The 18,010-nt window shown below is 41.5% G+C and overlaps 1 protein-coding gene and 4 non-coding genes across 9 annotated transcripts; all 5 read right to left on the bottom strand.

Annotated features, from left to right (window-relative positions):
* Nucleotides 1-187: 187 nt before the first annotated feature.
* Nucleotides 188-259, bottom strand: trnaq-cug (transfer RNA glutamine (anticodon CUG)). Its single transcript has one exon. It is a non-coding gene; the product is annotated as a tRNA-Gln (tRNA).
* A 324-nt stretch (nucleotides 260-583) lies between these two features.
* Nucleotides 584-655, bottom strand: trnaq-cug (transfer RNA glutamine (anticodon CUG)). Its single transcript has one exon. It is a non-coding gene; the product is annotated as a tRNA-Gln (tRNA).
* Nucleotides 656-950: 295 nt separating this feature from the next.
* trnaq-cug (transfer RNA glutamine (anticodon CUG)) lies at nucleotides 951-1,022 on the bottom strand. Its single transcript has one exon. It is a non-coding gene; the product is annotated as a tRNA-Gln (tRNA).
* A 757-nt stretch (nucleotides 1,023-1,779) lies between these two features.
* trnaq-uug (transfer RNA glutamine (anticodon UUG)) lies at nucleotides 1,780-1,851 on the bottom strand. Its single transcript has one exon. It is a non-coding gene; the product is annotated as a tRNA-Gln (tRNA).
* Nucleotides 1,852-3,235: 1,384 nt separating this feature from the next.
* dab2 (DAB adaptor protein 2) lies at nucleotides 3,236-11,280 on the bottom strand. Of its 5 annotated transcripts, none has more exons than XM_030084914.1 (15): nucleotides 11,090-11,280; nucleotides 8,620-8,902; nucleotides 8,293-8,432; nucleotides 7,782-7,880; nucleotides 7,565-7,696; nucleotides 7,386-7,469; nucleotides 7,089-7,115; nucleotides 6,942-6,992; nucleotides 6,783-6,845; nucleotides 5,448-6,062; nucleotides 4,787-4,922; nucleotides 4,093-4,698; nucleotides 3,821-3,999; nucleotides 3,658-3,739; nucleotides 3,236-3,569 (listed from the first exon to the last, which is right to left on the bottom strand). In XM_030084914.1, the coding sequence occupies exons 2-14, from the start codon at nucleotides 8,762-8,764 to the stop codon at nucleotides 3,680-3,682; spliced, it is 2,337 nt and encodes a 778-aa protein (XP_029940774.1). In that variant the 5' UTR covers nucleotides 8,765-8,902; nucleotides 11,090-11,280; the 3' UTR covers nucleotides 3,236-3,569; nucleotides 3,658-3,679. The 5 variants fall into 5 exon arrangements, with proteins under 5 accessions (XP_029940774.1, XP_029940773.1, XP_029940771.1 ...); XM_030084913.1 differs by having other exon boundaries at nucleotides 3,662-3,739; nucleotides 8,620-8,784; nucleotides 11,090-11,279; XM_030084911.1 differs by having other exon boundaries at nucleotides 3,662-3,739; nucleotides 11,090-11,279.
* Between the last annotated feature and the right edge of the window lie 6,730 nt (nucleotides 11,281-18,010).

Here is an 18,010-nt window from a genome sequence, read left to right on the forward strand (position 1 = left end):
ATCAGCGTTGATTTTCTAGGTTTACCCGTTTACCAAAACCTACCATGTAGGAGTTTGATACCGAAGTTTACGTTACAGTAAAAACAGCTTGGCAAGAGTGGCTGTAACAGACATTTACGAGGTTGGTGAGTCTTTACTATTCCTGTTCTGTCGGTGTCACGGGGGAAATAGAGGATTCAATAAAGTCAGGTCCCACCGAGATTTGAACTCGGATCGCTGGATTCAGAGTCCAGAGTGCTAACCATTACACCATGGAACCCCATGAAGCTTTGATGTTGCGTTCACGTCTAGGAAAAAGTAGGAGATATTAGAATTATCGTTTTCATCCGGTATTGTTTCCTTCAGCAATAACGTTCTGAGGGAAAACACAGTTGTCTTCTTCATTTGATTTCCAGTGAAGTTTATCTCTCTAACTATTTCATGAAATGCCACTTTATAGAAGTTTGTAGCCCCTCCTTCATTCGTCTTGAATATCGGTCGCCTACAAAGCAATCACCAGGAATTCTGCGATTTTTTCTTTTTGCTGCAATTCTCGCGGTAATTTTTAAGAGCACACTGATGATTTTTTCTGTTTTCATAAAGTAGGTCCCACCGAGATTTGAACTCGGATCGCTGGATTCAGAGTCCAGAGTGCTAACCATTACACCATGGAACCCCATGATATTACGGTGGTGCGTTCACGTCTCCGAAAAAGTCGGAAAATCTTTAAATTATCGTTTCCGTCGGGTATCTGTTTTTTCTGAGGGAAAATATGGAGCTTGAAACTGGTTGTCTTCTTCATTTGATTTCTAGTGAAGTGTACCTCTGCTACTTTTTCAAAATATATCAGTTTCCTGACCCTATTCTTCCCGAAAAGAGGTCGCCTACACAGCATTCAAGAGGTTTTTCCTTTATGCTGCGCCTTTTGTGATATTTTTCATGAGCACATGGATGAATATTACCATAAAGTCAGGTCCCACCGAGATTTGAACTCGGATCGCTGGATTCAGAGTCCAGAGTGCTAACCATTACACCATGGAACCTTACCTTTTAAGCGCGGGGCATTCACGGACCACAAAAAAGTAGGAAATATGTGTAGGTTCATTAAGTGTGCTGAAAACTCTGATTGTTTATTTTGTTCATTTAACCATCCTAAAATTTATCCACAGAAAAAAATTCATCAAAAAAACTTAAAACTTTGATTGACTGTAAGCTTAATCTGAAAATAAAATCAAGTAAAATTAAGTATTATATTATGTTTATTGATGATATAACATGATGTAAATCCCAATTTCTCTAAAATGTTTTAAAATAGGTCCAGTCAGTCTCCAATAATTTTCAGAGATGAACAGGGTAAATAAAGAAGATAGTTGGTGATGAGTTTAAGCAATAACATGTTCCAAAAGTTACAGATGATCATATCATAAAATGTTTTTTCAGACAGTTTATCTTGATGAAGATGCTGTGTTCAGCGGTGTGACAACAGTCAGTATTCCATAAGGATATCCAAATAACCAGAAAATTATGGCCTGTTCACAATGTCTAGGATTTATTACCACTGTCAAATAAAACAGGTTAAAGTGAGGTTTTATGAGAGATTACAGTTATTTTACAGCTGATCTTGTCGTTGTTAGTTTGAAACTGCTAACATTGAGATTACAAAGCATCTTAAGGAGGGCAACTGATGTAACTTGATCATGAATTAGCTTTTAAACTTGGATACATGGCCATATTACAACAGTCCAGCAAAGTTGACTTTCAGGATAAACTTGTTTTGTCTTTTTCTGTAACATATAAAGCAGGTTCCACCGAGATTTGAACTCGGATCGCTGGATTCAAAGTCCAGAGTGCTAACCATTACACCATGGAACCCTTACAAAGATTGCACAGGTTGTAAAACACTTTAAAGTTTTGCTTCATAGGCAGCTTAATTGTCTGTGAACATAGTATTCATCAGGTGTGTCAACAGCTTATGTGCTCATTTACTGTCACTTATGTTTTGAATCCAAAAAACATTGCCTGAAATAATAGTTAAATTTGTTTTTGTAGAAAATAGAAAAATCTGCCGCACCAATGTAACTTAAAGTAGTGAAGTGAGTAGTGTAGTGAAAGCTTTTTGGATCATGAATGAAATAATTTAGGAAGAAAATTCTGTGGAGTTGAATGAAAAGGGTTAAAAAGAGAGTTAAAAAGCTATTTTTAAAAGCTATTTTAATCTTTTTGTCTGATCTGAATGAAGACCTTTTCATCCTTTTTACCCTTGAACTAAATGACAAACATTTTAGTTCAGGCTACATACCAACCAAGTTGATCTTGAATGGACTGGAGCAACATAATGTAATCACCTTCAAATACAAATATTGGTACATTGCATTTCCCCTTTGTTTTGGTGGATTTGTAAAATGTGAAAAAGTTAATTTTGGAAATCCCAAAAAGATTTTTTTTTTTTTTTTTTTTAAGTGCAAAATACAGTGAACTCTAACCACATCCTCTGATTGAGGCATCTTGCTAGCTTCAGCAGCCCTCTTTAAACAAATGCACATCCACAACGGTTCTAAGCTACTATAGCTATTAAAAACTCCTTTTGTTCACGGTCAGGTCGTTTAGTGTTGTATCTACTGTTGTGATACTCTTACTACTGTCCATTCCCAGTAGATAAATCAGAACCCCTTAGTAATCTTGCAGGTTATTACCATATGTTTCACACTATGGCAGCAAAGCTACACTTATGTCTCATTTTAGGTTTTTCTTCTACAACACAAAAATAGCAGCGCTATTGATGGTCTTGTAAAAAGCAACTGTTAGGGTTTAATTTGAACCCCTGACATGCATCTGTGCTCAGGTCAGTGGGGCGCTGACCCCAGCTTACAATGAGCAGAACCCATAATACAACAGAGACTGCCAGACACTCTGTTGAAAGACAATTCACTTTATACATATTTTTTTGGCCTAAGGGATCTCATTGAATATCCTGATTAAGACAAGAACTCCTGCATATCCTGATTAAGACAAGAACTCCTGCTTGTAGTTTTACGTTCTTAAAAAAATTGATACTGCTAAATTTGGAAATTGACCATGAAGCTCAGTTCAACTGACAAATGGTGAGAGGCAAAGTACACTGTGCACAGATCGCAGGTCCATCGAAGGGCAAATACAAAAGATATAAAATATAAAAGATAACTACAACCTGAACTCTGACTCCTGCATTTCTTGAACCGTCTTTCAACCTTTTATGAATGAACTTGTCCAAGCCATGCAGCATTATGAATGATTATTTTATTCTTCAACAAAGACAGCATCAGCAGTAAACTTCTTCAAACATGCCTTTTTTTTCCTTTTTTAATACTCAGCACACTTCTTTCTTCAGCAGATCAAGACAACATTTACTTCTTAAATCAGTGGTCTTGAGGGAGGGGGGGGAAGGAACTACTGATTGTGAAGAAGAAAACAACACCAGAGGTAAAGGTGTAAATGAAGGGGAGGTCAGGGGGCAAGAAGGTAGAAAAGTTCATCAGTTGGATTGTCTTGCACAGAGCAGCTCGTCCCGACGATGTTATCCGATGTGAAGGTCTCCTTCTCTCCCATTTAAACTGTGGAATCACAGTAGAAGAAAACTGTGAAAAACAGGCATCGACCTGATCAGATCAACTGACTGATGGGAGTAAAATGATGGCATACATACTGTTGGGCCAAGTTGTGATCAAGCAAAAGGATTTCCAAAAGGATCATCAAATGCAGCTGCCTGACCAGCAGAAGCATCCTGCAATCACAGAAGAACTCAAATGCATTGATCGTGGCATTTTTGTAACTGCTGGAAATATGAAACCGTGAATCACTTTACCTTAGCTACAGGTGGCACTCCGAATGGGCTGGAATTTGGGGCTCCAAATGCTTCATCAAATATGTTCTGATTGACTCCTTGGCCTTGGGAGGGGGCAGAGGAGAAGGTAGCATCAAGGAGCCCAGAATTCAAGCTTTGAGCCGGGGCAGCAGCCGGAGCGGGAGCGGCTTTTGGGGCATCTAAACATGAAACAAGACAATTGGTGAGGGGTTGGAGATGTACACTTTATCAAGCAAAGCCATGGGACGGAGGCAACGGCACAGCACATTTACCATTTAAAGGTGATGACAACTGACCGATATCAAAGTCATCATGGTCTGCAGCTTCCTGAGCCATGCCCACTTTACTGGAAAAGTACTGATCAAATGCACCAGGTTCTTTGTTGGGGGCTGGAGCAGAGCTGGACAGAACCTCCCCTTTTCTTGCAGGGATTGCCGGGGGTTTGGCAAGCTGGAAGTCCTTGAACATGTCCTTTCCGGTCTTCTTCTCTTTTTCTCCAAGTGGATCCAAAGCTGTGAAGGCACTGTTCTCTACTTTTGGCGCTTCCCTTGGTTTCGGAGGTGGGGGGCGCGACGGGCCGTGCTGATCACTCATCGCTGGAAACGCACCGGGTTGGAAAGGATTGGTCACGGCAGGCTGACCCCAAGCAAGATGAGGTGGAGAAAGTGGTGGAGGGCTGAAATGAGGGGGCATCTGCTGGCCCCAGGCTGTGGGTGGTACGGGTAAACCACCAAAGGCGGATGGCTGTGGGTAGGCGGGCATTTGGCCTGGAACCGCCCCTCCTGGCATGGAGAACATGGCGGGCGCAGCAGTGGGGGCTCCCCACATACCTGTAGCAGGGATGCTTGTGGTAGCTGCTGAACCCAGTTGAAGGTTCCCTTAACACAACAAAAAAAATTAACAAAATTATTCAAAGGAAAAGAAAACGGACTAAAAACACATCTGATCAAGGGGCTATGGTTATACCAAGAGCAGCAATGGAGGAGGGTGTTGAGTTTGTGGCTGCACTGTTGAAAAGGTCAGCTTGATTGGAGGATACCTCAGAAGGACCAGAAGCCGGAGCAGCAAACAGATCTGCTCCAAACAGGTCAGCTGGTGTGGACTAGCCACAAATGAATAAAGGGAAGAAAAAAAAACTATGAGGCAGTGCAGGAACACAATGACATGGCTTCAGACTTAGCTATGCAATGCTAATTCTCAGTTAGCAAAAATTTACCAAATGCAAATAATCATTTTAAACAATTAGAAATGCTACAAAGTTCACCTGAACGTGGTGCAAGTGCATGCTTTGTCACTTACCAACGGTCTATCACCGACGCATGAAGGTTAGAAAGACAGATTTTAAGCAGAGAAGACAGTCGATCGTACAGCATTAAGGTCAAAAATGCATTTTGTTTTTTTGAAAGCTTGTTAGAGAAGCATATGGCCACCAGTGCATGCATAAAGACAAGCCCTCAACCAAAGGTCTTGTGTCTCATCTCAACCCAGTGCACATCCTGACAAACACCAATGCCAAAACCCAACAACTCAGAGTGGGAGATGTTAGCTCCAAATGTGCAGCAAACCCATTTTCACGCATCATGACACATGCAGCTTCATGGCAATCCATCTAGCTGTGTAATTTCACCTTTGCACTCCTTCGGCCTCGTCCAGACTTAGAGTTCTGCGGAGGCGGGTTTAAGAGAACGGAGTCCTTGCTATGAGTCACTGGCGGTTCTGGGCGATGAGTAACGCCGTTAGAGACATGGGGAGTTTTCAAAGGTGAGTCAAAAAATGGGTTTTTGGTTGAGAGAGCCGATCCAGACTCATTTCCGTCCATCATGGTAATTGCGTTGCCCTGAGTTATTTTGCCCCCTAGTGGCCACTGTCCATTATTGAGAGCCAGGATCATGGTCTGACTGGATAAACCATTTATCTGCTGACTGAGATGTTCAGAGTCTTCATTCAAACCACCATTAATAATTGTCTTATTAGTGCCGCCAACAGTGCCGTTTCGGTGGTCGTTGGTGAGGGAGAGGTGTGGACTATCGGCTGCCAGGCCAGGGGACGAATTGGAAAGGGGGTCATCTCTGAAAGGGTCACTGTCTGGAGCTGGAAAGTAGCCAAAAGTTGAGGAAAAGGGATTCTCTGTCTGGGGAGATGCCTTATGGTCAGGGAAAGTTAGAAAGGAGTTGTCCTTTATGCAATTCTGATTGCTGTCAACTTCAGCAGTGAAGTCCAGCAAGAGAATATCATTAGATTCCTGGTTAACATGAGGGGAACAGTGAGAGAGACAAAAAGAAAAAAAAAACAGATTTATGAATCAGTTTGACAACAGGTAAACATGTGTTAACAAAATGAACAATGAATCAAAATGGTGTGAAAACAAAAATGTTTAAAGCTGCTATATGTAGAATATTAACAGTCAATGTAATAGAGTCCAGAGTCCATCTTTCAACAAGCGATTATTAAATTGTTAGTCAGCATCTTCAATTTGACCTGAAACTGGAGGTAATGGCTTGTTTCAGCAAGAGCAATGTCAAAGATGAGTTTGGTCATCCAAAGCCAGCAATAACAACAAAAACAACTGAAATGTGCATCTTTTTAACAGCTTCTACTTATAGCAGCTTTAAAATGTGATCAACAACAATGAGATTGGTAAACGTGAAGCATCAACTCAATTCTTGAAAAGAATTTTGTTTCTTAAAAAATTATACTTTATATATTTAAAAAATGCATCTTTTATAGAATTGAGTTTGCATTAATACACACATGGGATGATCTGGAAGGTGTTGGAATTATTGAACAAAGCCCTTTAGAGACTGAGAAACTTTTTCCCCTTAAAATACAGGATTTGACAAAATGTATAAACATGTCAAACTTTTACTCCGTCATGTTTCAAGTATTTATTTTATTTTTTAATTAAAGTCTGACACCTATATGAAGGAAATACACACTGTCTACACTGGGGCATTATACTTACATTCGGTGAATGGAGGTCTGGAGGGGTTGACATATCTCCAAAAAGGTCAAGCTGCTCCATTGGCTGGATGTCAGAAAAAAAAATAAACAGAAAAAAAAAAATCTAACATTTGATTATATTCTTTGTGAGCTGGTGACAGAACACAGCAGATAGTCTTACTTGGGCCGATTTTGCATTGTTATCCATACTTAGAAGGGCATCGTTTCCATTCTGATGTCAAAAAAAAAAAAAGAAAAAAAAAGAAAAAAATGAAGACAGAAAAAAATAAATCACTTCAGGAAAAAAATCCCAAGTAGGCCTACTTACCTCAACGACAGCACTGCCATTTTCCCCCTGTAAACAGAGACCGACTGTTAATGACCACATACACTTTTTTTTTTTTTTTTTTTTTTAAATTCAGATGTGCGTTTCAAAATAATTTTTTCAAGTTGTGATTCACAGAAGGAACACAGAGAGGCACTGTTGACTGTCAGGTGGTGTATACGGTTATGGATGCACTCTGTCGACCCTCTGAAGTGACAGCAGAGTGCTTCTCCTTTAAATTTAGGGGAAAAAATAAAAGATGCCGTCACTGCCCAACTTGTCCCTGTTTGAGCTCTTTACCTTCTGTGAGGCCTCTAACTCCTTCTTCCTCACGTTGAAGATGACCTGAAAGAGGTCTTTCAGGTCGATGACCAACGGCTCTGCCTGTGTTGGGAAAGAAACGAGTCATTTTCACTGTGGCATTTTCTGTTAGTCACTCTTATTAGCAGTGTGTGTGTGTGTGTGTGTGTGTGTGTTACCTGCTGTGCAGTCTTTATGGCAAAGAACTGATGCTGCCCCTCTGCTCCACACACATATCCAAAAGCCCTGTTATCCGTTACATCTCTGGCAATGAACGAGATCTTGTTCACAACATGCTCATGCTCAATCACCTAAGAAATGGGGAAAATTGAATTACCATCTCAAATTAAACCCCTTGCAAATCTGGCATCAGTGTAAGTGACAAGCAGGACTCACTCCTGATCTCTCGTCAATAATTTTGATGCCCGACATGGAAATGTTGACCCAGATCCTCTGTTTGTGTTTGCCTTGGGACCGAGCAGCGACTGCCATACCCTGCAGGAAAACAAGCAGAAAATCTGTGTGTGCTTGCGAAGCCCCCCGCAGAGAGCAGCAAGTTATTAACTGGGAGAAAGAGGAGGCAGTCAAACACAGGGACAGAATCGACTGACTTCCTGACATGTCGTGGCGTTTTCTACTTTTTGTCTCTACTGTGATCTGTTATCCATGTGCTCTCTCTCCTTTTGTTACTTTTGCATACAATGTTACACAAGTTCATGTTACCGTCTTTCACTCAAGCAAATGAAAACTTCCGTCTTGTTGAAGTGACTTTTTATTATTTACGACTGAAAGAAACTGAACTACTTTAGTGTATTTATTTGCAATTTCCTGTCTTTTTGTTGGGTACTCTACAGCCTAAAAATGGCCGTGCCTTTCATGAAGCGAGGTTACAGCTGCCCTGTTGTACCTTCAGTTTCATCATGGAGTCCTGACACATCTTGTCTCCTCGGGCCTCTGGGACGTCGTCAATGCCAATCAGCTTGGCCTTGTACCTTACGCCATCTCCTTGAAACCTGCCCAGCAGGTACTCATCTGTCTTCTCAGGCACTGAAAAGAGTGGAGAAAGCAGGGCTCAGGCCAGATTGCTTTAAATTGATGATTGAATAATGAACAATGGAGACAACAGGAACAGGAATTCAACCACAACATACTTCTCATATCAGATTGAAACTACATAAACACTTCAACATTTAAGTTAAAGATGGAACATCCGTTTCCTCCAGTGACCAATCACCTTTCTTCTTCTCTTTCCTGAACGACACTTTGGATGGAGTCGTTGCAGGAGAGTTGGGAGGAGTGTTGGAGGTGGAGGTCGCTGCTGGGGAGGCGACGCCGGGATCAGCAGCGACCGGCACGCTGTTTTCCACCTCCGCGGACATGGCGTTGGGAGTCGGCCTCTCTGGACAAGCGCACGGTCAGAGGTAAAGCAGGCAGACGGCAGCTCCGGGTTCAGGGGCAGTCAGGTCAACCGAGCGTGTGACTCTTCAACACCCGCACATGCTTCTCTCGCTGCCTGTCTAAACCACAAAACAAAAACAACAAAAAGTCAATTCTGGCCTCAAAAAACAAGAATTTTAAGAGATGACATTTAAATACAGGTAAAAGCTCTTGTGAGGAGCCACTCGAGCCATTTCTGGCTCATCGTGAGTAATTATACAATGCAAGAAAGCACAGTAAACATTTACAAGCACAGATGCACCCATCAGAGAGAGGACAAGACATATGACCAATAAAACATCAAGGTCCCCACGAGCTCGCACACCTTATCTCGCACAAGCCACCGTGCTCGTTTGGCTTCCTGGAGTAATAAATTACCAAAACACCACCAATAAAAATGTAAACGTCTCGCTGCTGCTCAGCTCTTCAACAGTCCTGCAAGTGATCTTTTCATTCAAATTGGTCAATTAAGCTGCACAGGGAGTCACATCATGTGATCTGGCAGACCAATAAAAGGCCTCTTACAGCATCTGAACGGTGAATCGCATCTGCGTGTCAGCAATCACACCATCACTCAGTCCAAAACCAAGCAGGCAACACAACGTTTTATCAAAAAAAAAAAAAAAAAAAACCACAGCATTACAGGGGATATCTGCACCGGCTGTGCCCAACAACTTCCATCTGAGTCATTTGGACATGTAATGAGTCAAATATTTACTGAAGAAATGTAACAGTCACACGTGAGTCAAATGAGAAAAAAAAAAGGCAATAAAATAAATAAAAAAAAATGCTTCTCTATACCAGAACTGGAAATCAACCAACACAAACATTGCTCTGTGTGGGACGCACATACCTTACAGGACCAGCTCCCGAGGCTAAACTGGCCACAACGCCAGAGAAAAAGAGCCTGCGAGCACTAAAAGGGCAGACCAAAGGTTGGAAATGGGCAAAGGTTGTGCAATTACCTGAAGTTAATCTTACGCTAGAGGAGCAGAAGATCTCGTGATGCCCAGCTAAGCAAGCAAAAAACGGAAATCTCAGCAGTCTATAAAAACTAATCTCAGCAGTGATGTTGAAATAAAAAGAGGTATATCTAATCAAATCGTTCAAACCACACAGGAAATTAGAGCAACCCGTGATGAAACTGAGTAAGTGTGAACTTTGAGGTCACCCAGTGCATTCTAGCAGAAAGATAATGATTTGATAACCAAGTCAAATTTGCAAGCAAGAGCATGTTTTCATACCTCACAAGAACTGTACCACTGTGGAACAATAATAATAAAAAAAAAAAACCTTCACTTCAAGTTGCAGTGCAGCACTGAAATTAAGGAAACAAGCACAATGTGGCCTTGTATGTTTAGTTTTCCATGCAAATTACAGCAGCAGGGCTCACAGCCACGCTGGGAAGCATCGGGCCTTTAACCCATACAGGAGGATGACACATGATCGCACTTGACTCATCAAGAGTCTGCAGAGTCCCACTAAGCTGGAGGAAAGCCTAATAAAAAAAAACACAAAAAAAAAAACACAAAAGCATTTCAAATGTCAGCTCTTTGTCACAAATGTGAGTTAAAGAATAACATATTAACAGCTACTCCCAAAAGGCTGCCAACAAACGCCAGATGAGGGGAAAAATGTGAGGTTTTTATAGCATCCAGCAGTGGCACAACAGAAACGAGGGCTGGTGAGAGAAGATAGGGCTGGATTTATATTTGTCAGCAGAATATAGGCAAGCACAAGAGCAGAAATGTCACAATCCTGTGCCGTCAGGAAACGTAAACTACTGCACATCTGGAGGAAATCAGGGAATGACTCAGTCTGCAAGTGAATGAGATGGTGAAATACCACAGGCCCACTGCGGACACTGAAGCCATGCAAACACTCTCATGCAAAATGGAAAGGCTTTTTGCATTAAACTGGCAGAAATCAGAGGACGGCAGGAGTCGTGGACTGTTTCAGGTTTTCAGTATAGATCTGTTTGAGCCGAGACAAACAATGATACGCGGAGAAAATTCCCAAAAGACGGGAAAAGAGCCAGAAAACATTGAATTATCCCCAAAAAGTGACAATTAAAGGGAAAACAGGCTGACTTCAGGGTAAAATCTGATAATACACTGTCTGCTCTTTCTCATGGAGGCTTTTGCTTTTAAGCCAGCGAACTCAACAACATGTAAAACTTTGTAAACGACTACCTGAAGTTGTCCCGGTGAGCCTTTTAATTAATGCAGGGCTGGAAAAATCACATTTCAGCAGAGACAATGAGGTACCTGTTGGAAAGCGCGCAGTGGGAGCGGTGGAAATCCAGCCGTGGTGATGCCTCCGCGAAATGAGCGCAAATCAAACACAGCCTCGGAAAAACGAGCAGGAGTCAGATGTTTTCCGCTAAAGCGCTGCGGACAGAAAGGAGAGAGCGGCGGACTCCCTGTTTAACCCCTGAGTGCCTGACGCACTGACAGGCTGCGGCGTTCAGCCGCGGAGGGGGCGGGGCTGAGAGAGAGAGAGAGAGAGAGAGAGAGAGAGAGAGAGAGAGAGAGAGAGAGAGAGAGAGAGAGACAGAGAGGGGGAGAGAGAGAGGGGAAGCAGTTATATAGTATGTAGGTCAAAACCATAACAAAAAACCTCCATCCATACTCTCCAGAACACTACAATGACCCTTATTCATCAATTAATTTACTTACCTGGTAAAAAAAATAAAAATAAAAATAAAAAAAAAATCTTTGCACTGTTTAAAGGTGCATTAAAGGTGCTGTAGGCAGGATTCCGCATCTCCGCCATCTTGCTTAGGTTTACTTAAGCAAGATGGCGATTTGACCCATCTAAGATGGTGATTTCAAACCCAGCACAGCCAATCCTGTCCTGTTATCTCTGACATCACGCCCCTGACGCAAGTTAAGCCCCTCCCACAAGAACGTGCGACGATCGTCCCTCGACCATTCATGGTTAGAGCCTCAGGGGCTCTTCTGATTGGTCAAAGATACCTGGAGCTGTCGAGATTCCTTTTCAGCTCAGAACAGAGACAGATGGAAACGCTGCGCCCTTGCGATAGTGCAGTTATGCTACACTCCTAAAGGATTATCAATGGATACTCTAACATTTAATCCAAAGAAAACACAGAAAAATTAGCATTGACTAGCAAAATCCTGCCTACAGCACCTTTAAGGAGTTTTTCAACTTTAAAAATACTTATTTTCCACCATAAATATGTTACACATTTTTAATAATGTGTACAATGTGCCCTGATATATTCATTGTAAGTACCGCTAACAGTGCTAAATTGTCACTTGAAAGTTGCAGTGCCGGTCCGGCACCAGAATTTTTTGGGGGGAGAATTTGAAAGAAATGACGTAATGCGTGCTCTGGCTGACCTGATTTAGTTAGGTTTTGTTTTGTCCGGCATTACTCCGCCAGATACTTATTAGTGAGCAACAACTGAGCAGGATCTTCCAGAAAGTAAGAAAGGACCGGCTTCTTGCACTGCCACAACTCCAGCACAGACTCCACCAGGTAAAAGAAACTTAAATTTTACTCGAGCGCTACTAAAAGACAGACGAAGAGTTCCCCTCTTCTGTGCACGCGAGCCACAGGCACAAGTGTTTCACTAAGCTGCATTACGCCCAAGGCCTGCAGGGGGCGCTGTTTCACATAAAACGTGCAAATTCCTTAATGCACCTTTAAAGCAACACTAAGGAACTTTCAGTTTTCGTTGATTTTGGCGGTGCCAGTGGACAAAAGCGGTAGTGTTTTGCCTGACCGAATACTACAGTTCCCATGAGGTCTAGCACGTGGCGTCGTAAAATGCTGCTCCCGGCGGCATGCTGTCGGACTGAACTCGCCTACATTTGTTTCCAGTGCCTGTGTGAAGGATGGATAACGACGAGGTAATGAATCTAATGGTGGCTAAACAATGTTTTATCATGATGTGACGCATGCCGTAAAGCAGTCCGCCCATTTGGAGTTTTTTTAGTGTGCAGGGTTCCTACCACCCTCCTCACAGTTGCTTAGTCCAAGTGAAAGCAAGACTGACGCCCTCAGCCCGTGACAGAGGGTCATTTAACTAGTTGTAAGTCGATGTATCATCACAAAAGATATTAAAATGTTTTATTAAGGTTGAAAAGTTCCTTAGTGTCGCTTTAAATGTAAGATGCATCATATTAAATTAGAATTATTATTACTTTTTCACTTTTTTCACTTATTATCACTTTTCACATGTTTCATTTTATTACTTTCAGAGTTTTCAACTCTCACCAACTCTTGTTTTTAGAGTTGAAAATGGGGCATGCATTCCAAAATGGGAGTTCAATACAACCTCTTTTGTGAAGTGTCAAGCCCCTTTTACGTGACGTTTCAAGTGAAAACACATTGTTGTTCAGAAAGTGTTTTTTTCATTTGCACTACAACTGTTTGAAAATGCCATCTGTTTACACAGAAACAGCAGAAACACTGAAGATGATGTAGTTGTGGTGCTGTTGTTTTTTTTTGTAATGAAACCTCACATGTGCAGAAAACAATACAGCATGAACAAAGGGAGTAGATGGACAGTCCTGTGGACAGACAATGAAGTTGGATGAGAATTCTGAGTGAGTCTCAACTGTAAAAGCTATCAAGTCCCAGGAGAACATGGACCGAGTGGGAGTCATGCCACTCTACAGGTCTCCATTGTTGTTTTGGTCCATCATCTCATGCATATGTAGAAAAATCAGTTTGTGATGATACATGATGAGAATGTGCAGCAGCTGCGTTTTTATACAGAGACAGAGTTTCCAAAAAGTTCCACCTTGGGAGCTCTTTTCAAAAAGCTGTGTTTTCAGTGTGGGAATAGATATTCCAAAGGTGATGAAAGTTTTCCATTTTCATTTACAAAAATCGCTTAAACGGGACCCTCACAATGAATATATTTAACTGTCAACTTAGGTATTATTGAATTTTGTTTCATCTGGAAGATTTGTAAACGCAGCTCAGCTAAAAATGTATTGTTGTGTTGCATTGTTGTCTTCTGCTCGTGTAAAGATTTTCATCATATTTATGTCTCAAATCAGCAAAAAATTTGCATTGTTTGAGTGATACAATGGGGGGGAAAGTGGAGCCAAGCTGCATTGCACAACATTTGTAGTAAACATTGTTTTGGAACATTTCTAATGAAAAAGAGAACTGCAACTTTCATCCAAATGAAACGCGGACTCCTGACATGGAGGAGCAGTGGTTTGGCAAGTTACTGTGTGTGGACATTTATGCATTTCTCTGTTTTCTTAAACCAAAAATGATGAAGAAAATAATTTAAAAAGAAATAGTTGCGTTAATCTTAGAGAAAGGTGCGAGTTCTAGCAGAAACCTTGTTGTTACGGTCAAGATGCATTTGTCTTGAAAACATATATGTAGGGTTGAATCCCATTTAGAGATTTCTCTCAGCTAGAAATGGTGAGATGTGTGTAATTTCGGTTAGGCTTGATAGTCTAATTGTCTTGAAGTATAAAAATATCCTTCAACAACGCTTCGGGGTTAACATCTGTGCCCTTTGACGGACTATCATGTTTACATTTAGCATTGTGGTGTGAAATGGAGGAATGAGAAGAGACTGAAGAGCCTGAGTGTCAAAGCTCCTCTACTGCTAACGCAGCACAATTCTGGAAAGTGCAGGCATGACATTTCCTTTGCTTTTCCCTAATCTTACTGCCGTTACAGTAAACTGATGGCTGGAACTGGGTCATCAGCTTCTTCTGTATAAACATCTATTTTGTGTTTTTTGCTCCTCAGCCACGTAATGACAGTTTTTATATTTGCTATGCTGAGCGCTCAGAAGCATCTGTGATATTTCCCAGGAAGAAAATCCTCAAAGTCACACAGGGAGTGTTTCTGTTGAATGTTTGCAGAGGCATTCGATTGTTTGGGATGATTCAGACATTAATTGGCACTGTAAGCAGAGATTGGCACGCCTGCAAAGACCGAGGACTCAGGCTGATTCCACAGGAGTAAAACTGTTGCGGAAGGAAATCTGCAGCATCTCCAAACCTGTGTAAATGTCAACACTGACATCTGCACTGACATGAGGAATGATGTCAAAGTGGGTTTTGCGTGCGGCTTGGTGGGTTTCACTTCTGTAAATCTGAATGTTTCCATTACTTCAGAGAGCTGTGAGCGGCCAGTGAATTACAGACCCGCTATCAACGGACGAACCAGCAGGTTCACGTCAAATCTAATCAAAACAAATCACTCTTTATCTTTATCTGTAGAGCACCTTTCATACTAAAAAAAAAAAAAAAAAAAAAAAAAGCAACACAAAATACTTCACGCCAGTTAAAAAGCTCATCCCTCCCACCCTCCATACACACACACACACACACAAACACACACACAGAAATGCTAAAAGAATAAATAATGATAAAAACACAAGAGGAATTTAAACAGTCAGCTTTCAATCTCACTTTAAAATCTCTGCAGTCCTGAGGTTCTCCAGCAGGTTGTTCCACGGTTGGGGGTTCACCCTCACCGTGGGTCTTCTTGGTTCTGGCTTTGGTCTGGATAACAGGCCGCTGCCAGAGGACTTCAGGGTCCGCGAGGATCAATGTGGAAAAAGCAGATCTGATTAAAAAAAAAGAAAGAAAAAGAGTGTGCAAGGCTGTTAAGATATTTAAAAACTGGTAAAAGATTTTTTTTTTTTTCACAGACGAAACTTGTTGGGGTGACAGACGGGACTTGATGTCCACGATCTGGGTTCTGAAGTGGTGGTCTGAAAAGTTCTCACAGAGTGGGTTTGAACCCACTAATTTTCAAAAACCATTTGAAACTAAACAAAGAGTAAGTGTTTATGTGGAAAAGTCCATATCGTAGCCAAACAAATAAGCTTTTAAGACTTATAATATTCATGGAGGCCTTCTGCATTTTCTTACAACAAAAAAAAATCGCATTGACATGTATCGTTGTAATTTTCTCAATTTAAGAAGAAGGCTCAGAACTGTCTACAGTTGTTGATCCAGTTTACTTTCTACAATTCTACGACTTTGAATACAAAGTGAACACTGGGAAGTTGTCAACATTCCTAGTTTATTGTTATCCCATTTGAAACTATTTTTATGTTGACCTTGACTCACCAGTCACACTCACTATCTAATGGGAGCTTTCATTTGAACTCTTCAGCAAATTCAACCATCAAAAACTTCACTTTTGTTCACTTTATTTTTGAGATGGCATTTTTGCTGTGTTTCCTCAGATCTATCAACAATCAAAACCTAAAAAAAAACATTCAAGTGATGAGTGAAAAATAATGTTTTGATGGAATTATTTAAAGAGATTTCCTCTCAATTTTTTTTTCGAGGATTTGTGTCAATAGAATGTACAGTATCATGTGCGCTGTGCGTCGAGGCTGTCGAGAACTGAGAGAGAAAGGCACAGAGGAAGGATGTCTTTCCTGGCCGTGTATCCTGTGTTCTGCTGACAGAAGCTGGTTTTTAGGAGATGAGCCTCTCAGAAGCCAGATTACTGACGAGCTGAGAGCCTGTTTTCCCCTTTGCTCCCCAACCGCTGCAATAACCGACACATTAAATATTTAATGTGACTGAACGTTTGCTACTCGTAGAACATCTCCCAGCAATAGTGACGGACTTCACTTTGGAGTTGCAACATGTCTTTTCCCAATAAAAATTGCTCATGATTTCCCTTTAGTGACGTGTGTGTCTGTCTGTCCGACTGTGTCACAGGATTTTTGACCTACGACTGACTATTTCTTGTTCCCTCAAATGTGATCCACTGATCCACATCCATTTTCAGCCAAGAGGAACACAGTGCATCAAATGTCAAAGGTTAAGAAGTTCTCATTGGGACGACAGACGGCAAAAGAGGATTTCGTTGTGATACGGCGCTGACAAGGACAATCTGATGGGAAGAGTCCGTTTATAACAGGAAGGCCACAATCAGACATCAAACATTTCAGGGCGTGAATCCTGAAACCAGCTGCTGCCACAGCCAGAAGCCAAGATAGCCACTTATCTCCAGTCCATAATTGAGGGAGTCTTAGATTTGTATCCTCTCTCCCTCCCTCCGTCCCTCTCGCTCTCTCTTTCTGCTCTTCAGCCATTTCATTCTAAAAATACAGCATCAAGCAGTCGGGCAAATGGCAGCGGCGGAAACAACGTCATCATATTCTGTCACACACGATGACAGGCTTTCCATACGAGGTGCTGAGCAGATTACAGTAAAAGTGTCGTTGGTCCACAAGTGTTTCCACACAGCTCCAACCTCCCCTCTCAAAAAAAAAAAAAAAAAAAAAAGAAAACAGGAAGTCTTTCTAGTCAGGAGAAATATTGGCCAAGCACCTTACCTACCCTCTGGTTTCCTGAGAAAGCTGGGAGGAAACTGCCAAACCTCATGAAAGTGGTGAGTTCAGCACATATTTGTGCCTCTCCATCGGGCCATGACCACATAGCCCCCAGACTACCCCGGCCCTGCATGCTCACAGGCTCAGGGCAGCTCCCACACCGCCTTCAGAGACATCGGGGAACAGTCACAACGTGTTTATTTAAGTCAGCAGAAAAACAAATGTCAGAAAGTCAAAGTTTCTGCAAGTTGAGATTAGTTTTACTCTCATAGAATAATGAATGCACACATCTACAAGCTTTGGTGTTCTCAAATCATGATTAAACTGTCTTTTCAAATGTATTATTGTTGTTGTTGTTGTTGTTACTATTATTTTAGCTGTTTTATCTGAAAACGGCTCCGTTTTCCTCTTCTTTGAAACAATTTACACTCACTCCACTCCACTCCGTCATTTGAAGAACAGAGAACTGCAGACTCAGCACAAACCGCTCAGATCACATGGCAGATCACTGGGTGCAACAGTTAAAAAAAACTTCCTGTGCGTTGTGCAAGCCATTTTTTTTTAAAGAATATTTACGAAATAAAACAGACAATGATGCAATTTGCTTTAGTAAAAGTTGCTACAACATGCACCATCTGTGTTTTTGTTCATCCTAACTGCATAAATAAAGCTTGATATCTGTTCAATGTTGCCATCTTGTGGAGAAAAAGTTGCACTTCAGTAAATGTTCTTGGGGAAAAAAAAAAAACTGTGCTGTTTTCCTGAATGTGTAATGAGGTGTTCAAATGCTCTTTCCATTGAGCCTGTGGCTCTGGACCAGTGACCTGAACGCACCATGGACTCTCACAGCAGTGTGCTGCAGCAGTCAGAGGGGAGCTGT

The sequence above is a fragment of the Salarias fasciatus genome (assembly GCF_902148845.1).
Source record: "Salarias fasciatus chromosome 7 unlocalized genomic scaffold, fSalaFa1.1 super_scaffold_4, whole genome shotgun sequence".
Lineage (NCBI taxonomy): Eukaryota > Metazoa > Chordata > Actinopteri > Blenniiformes > Blenniidae > Salarias > Salarias fasciatus.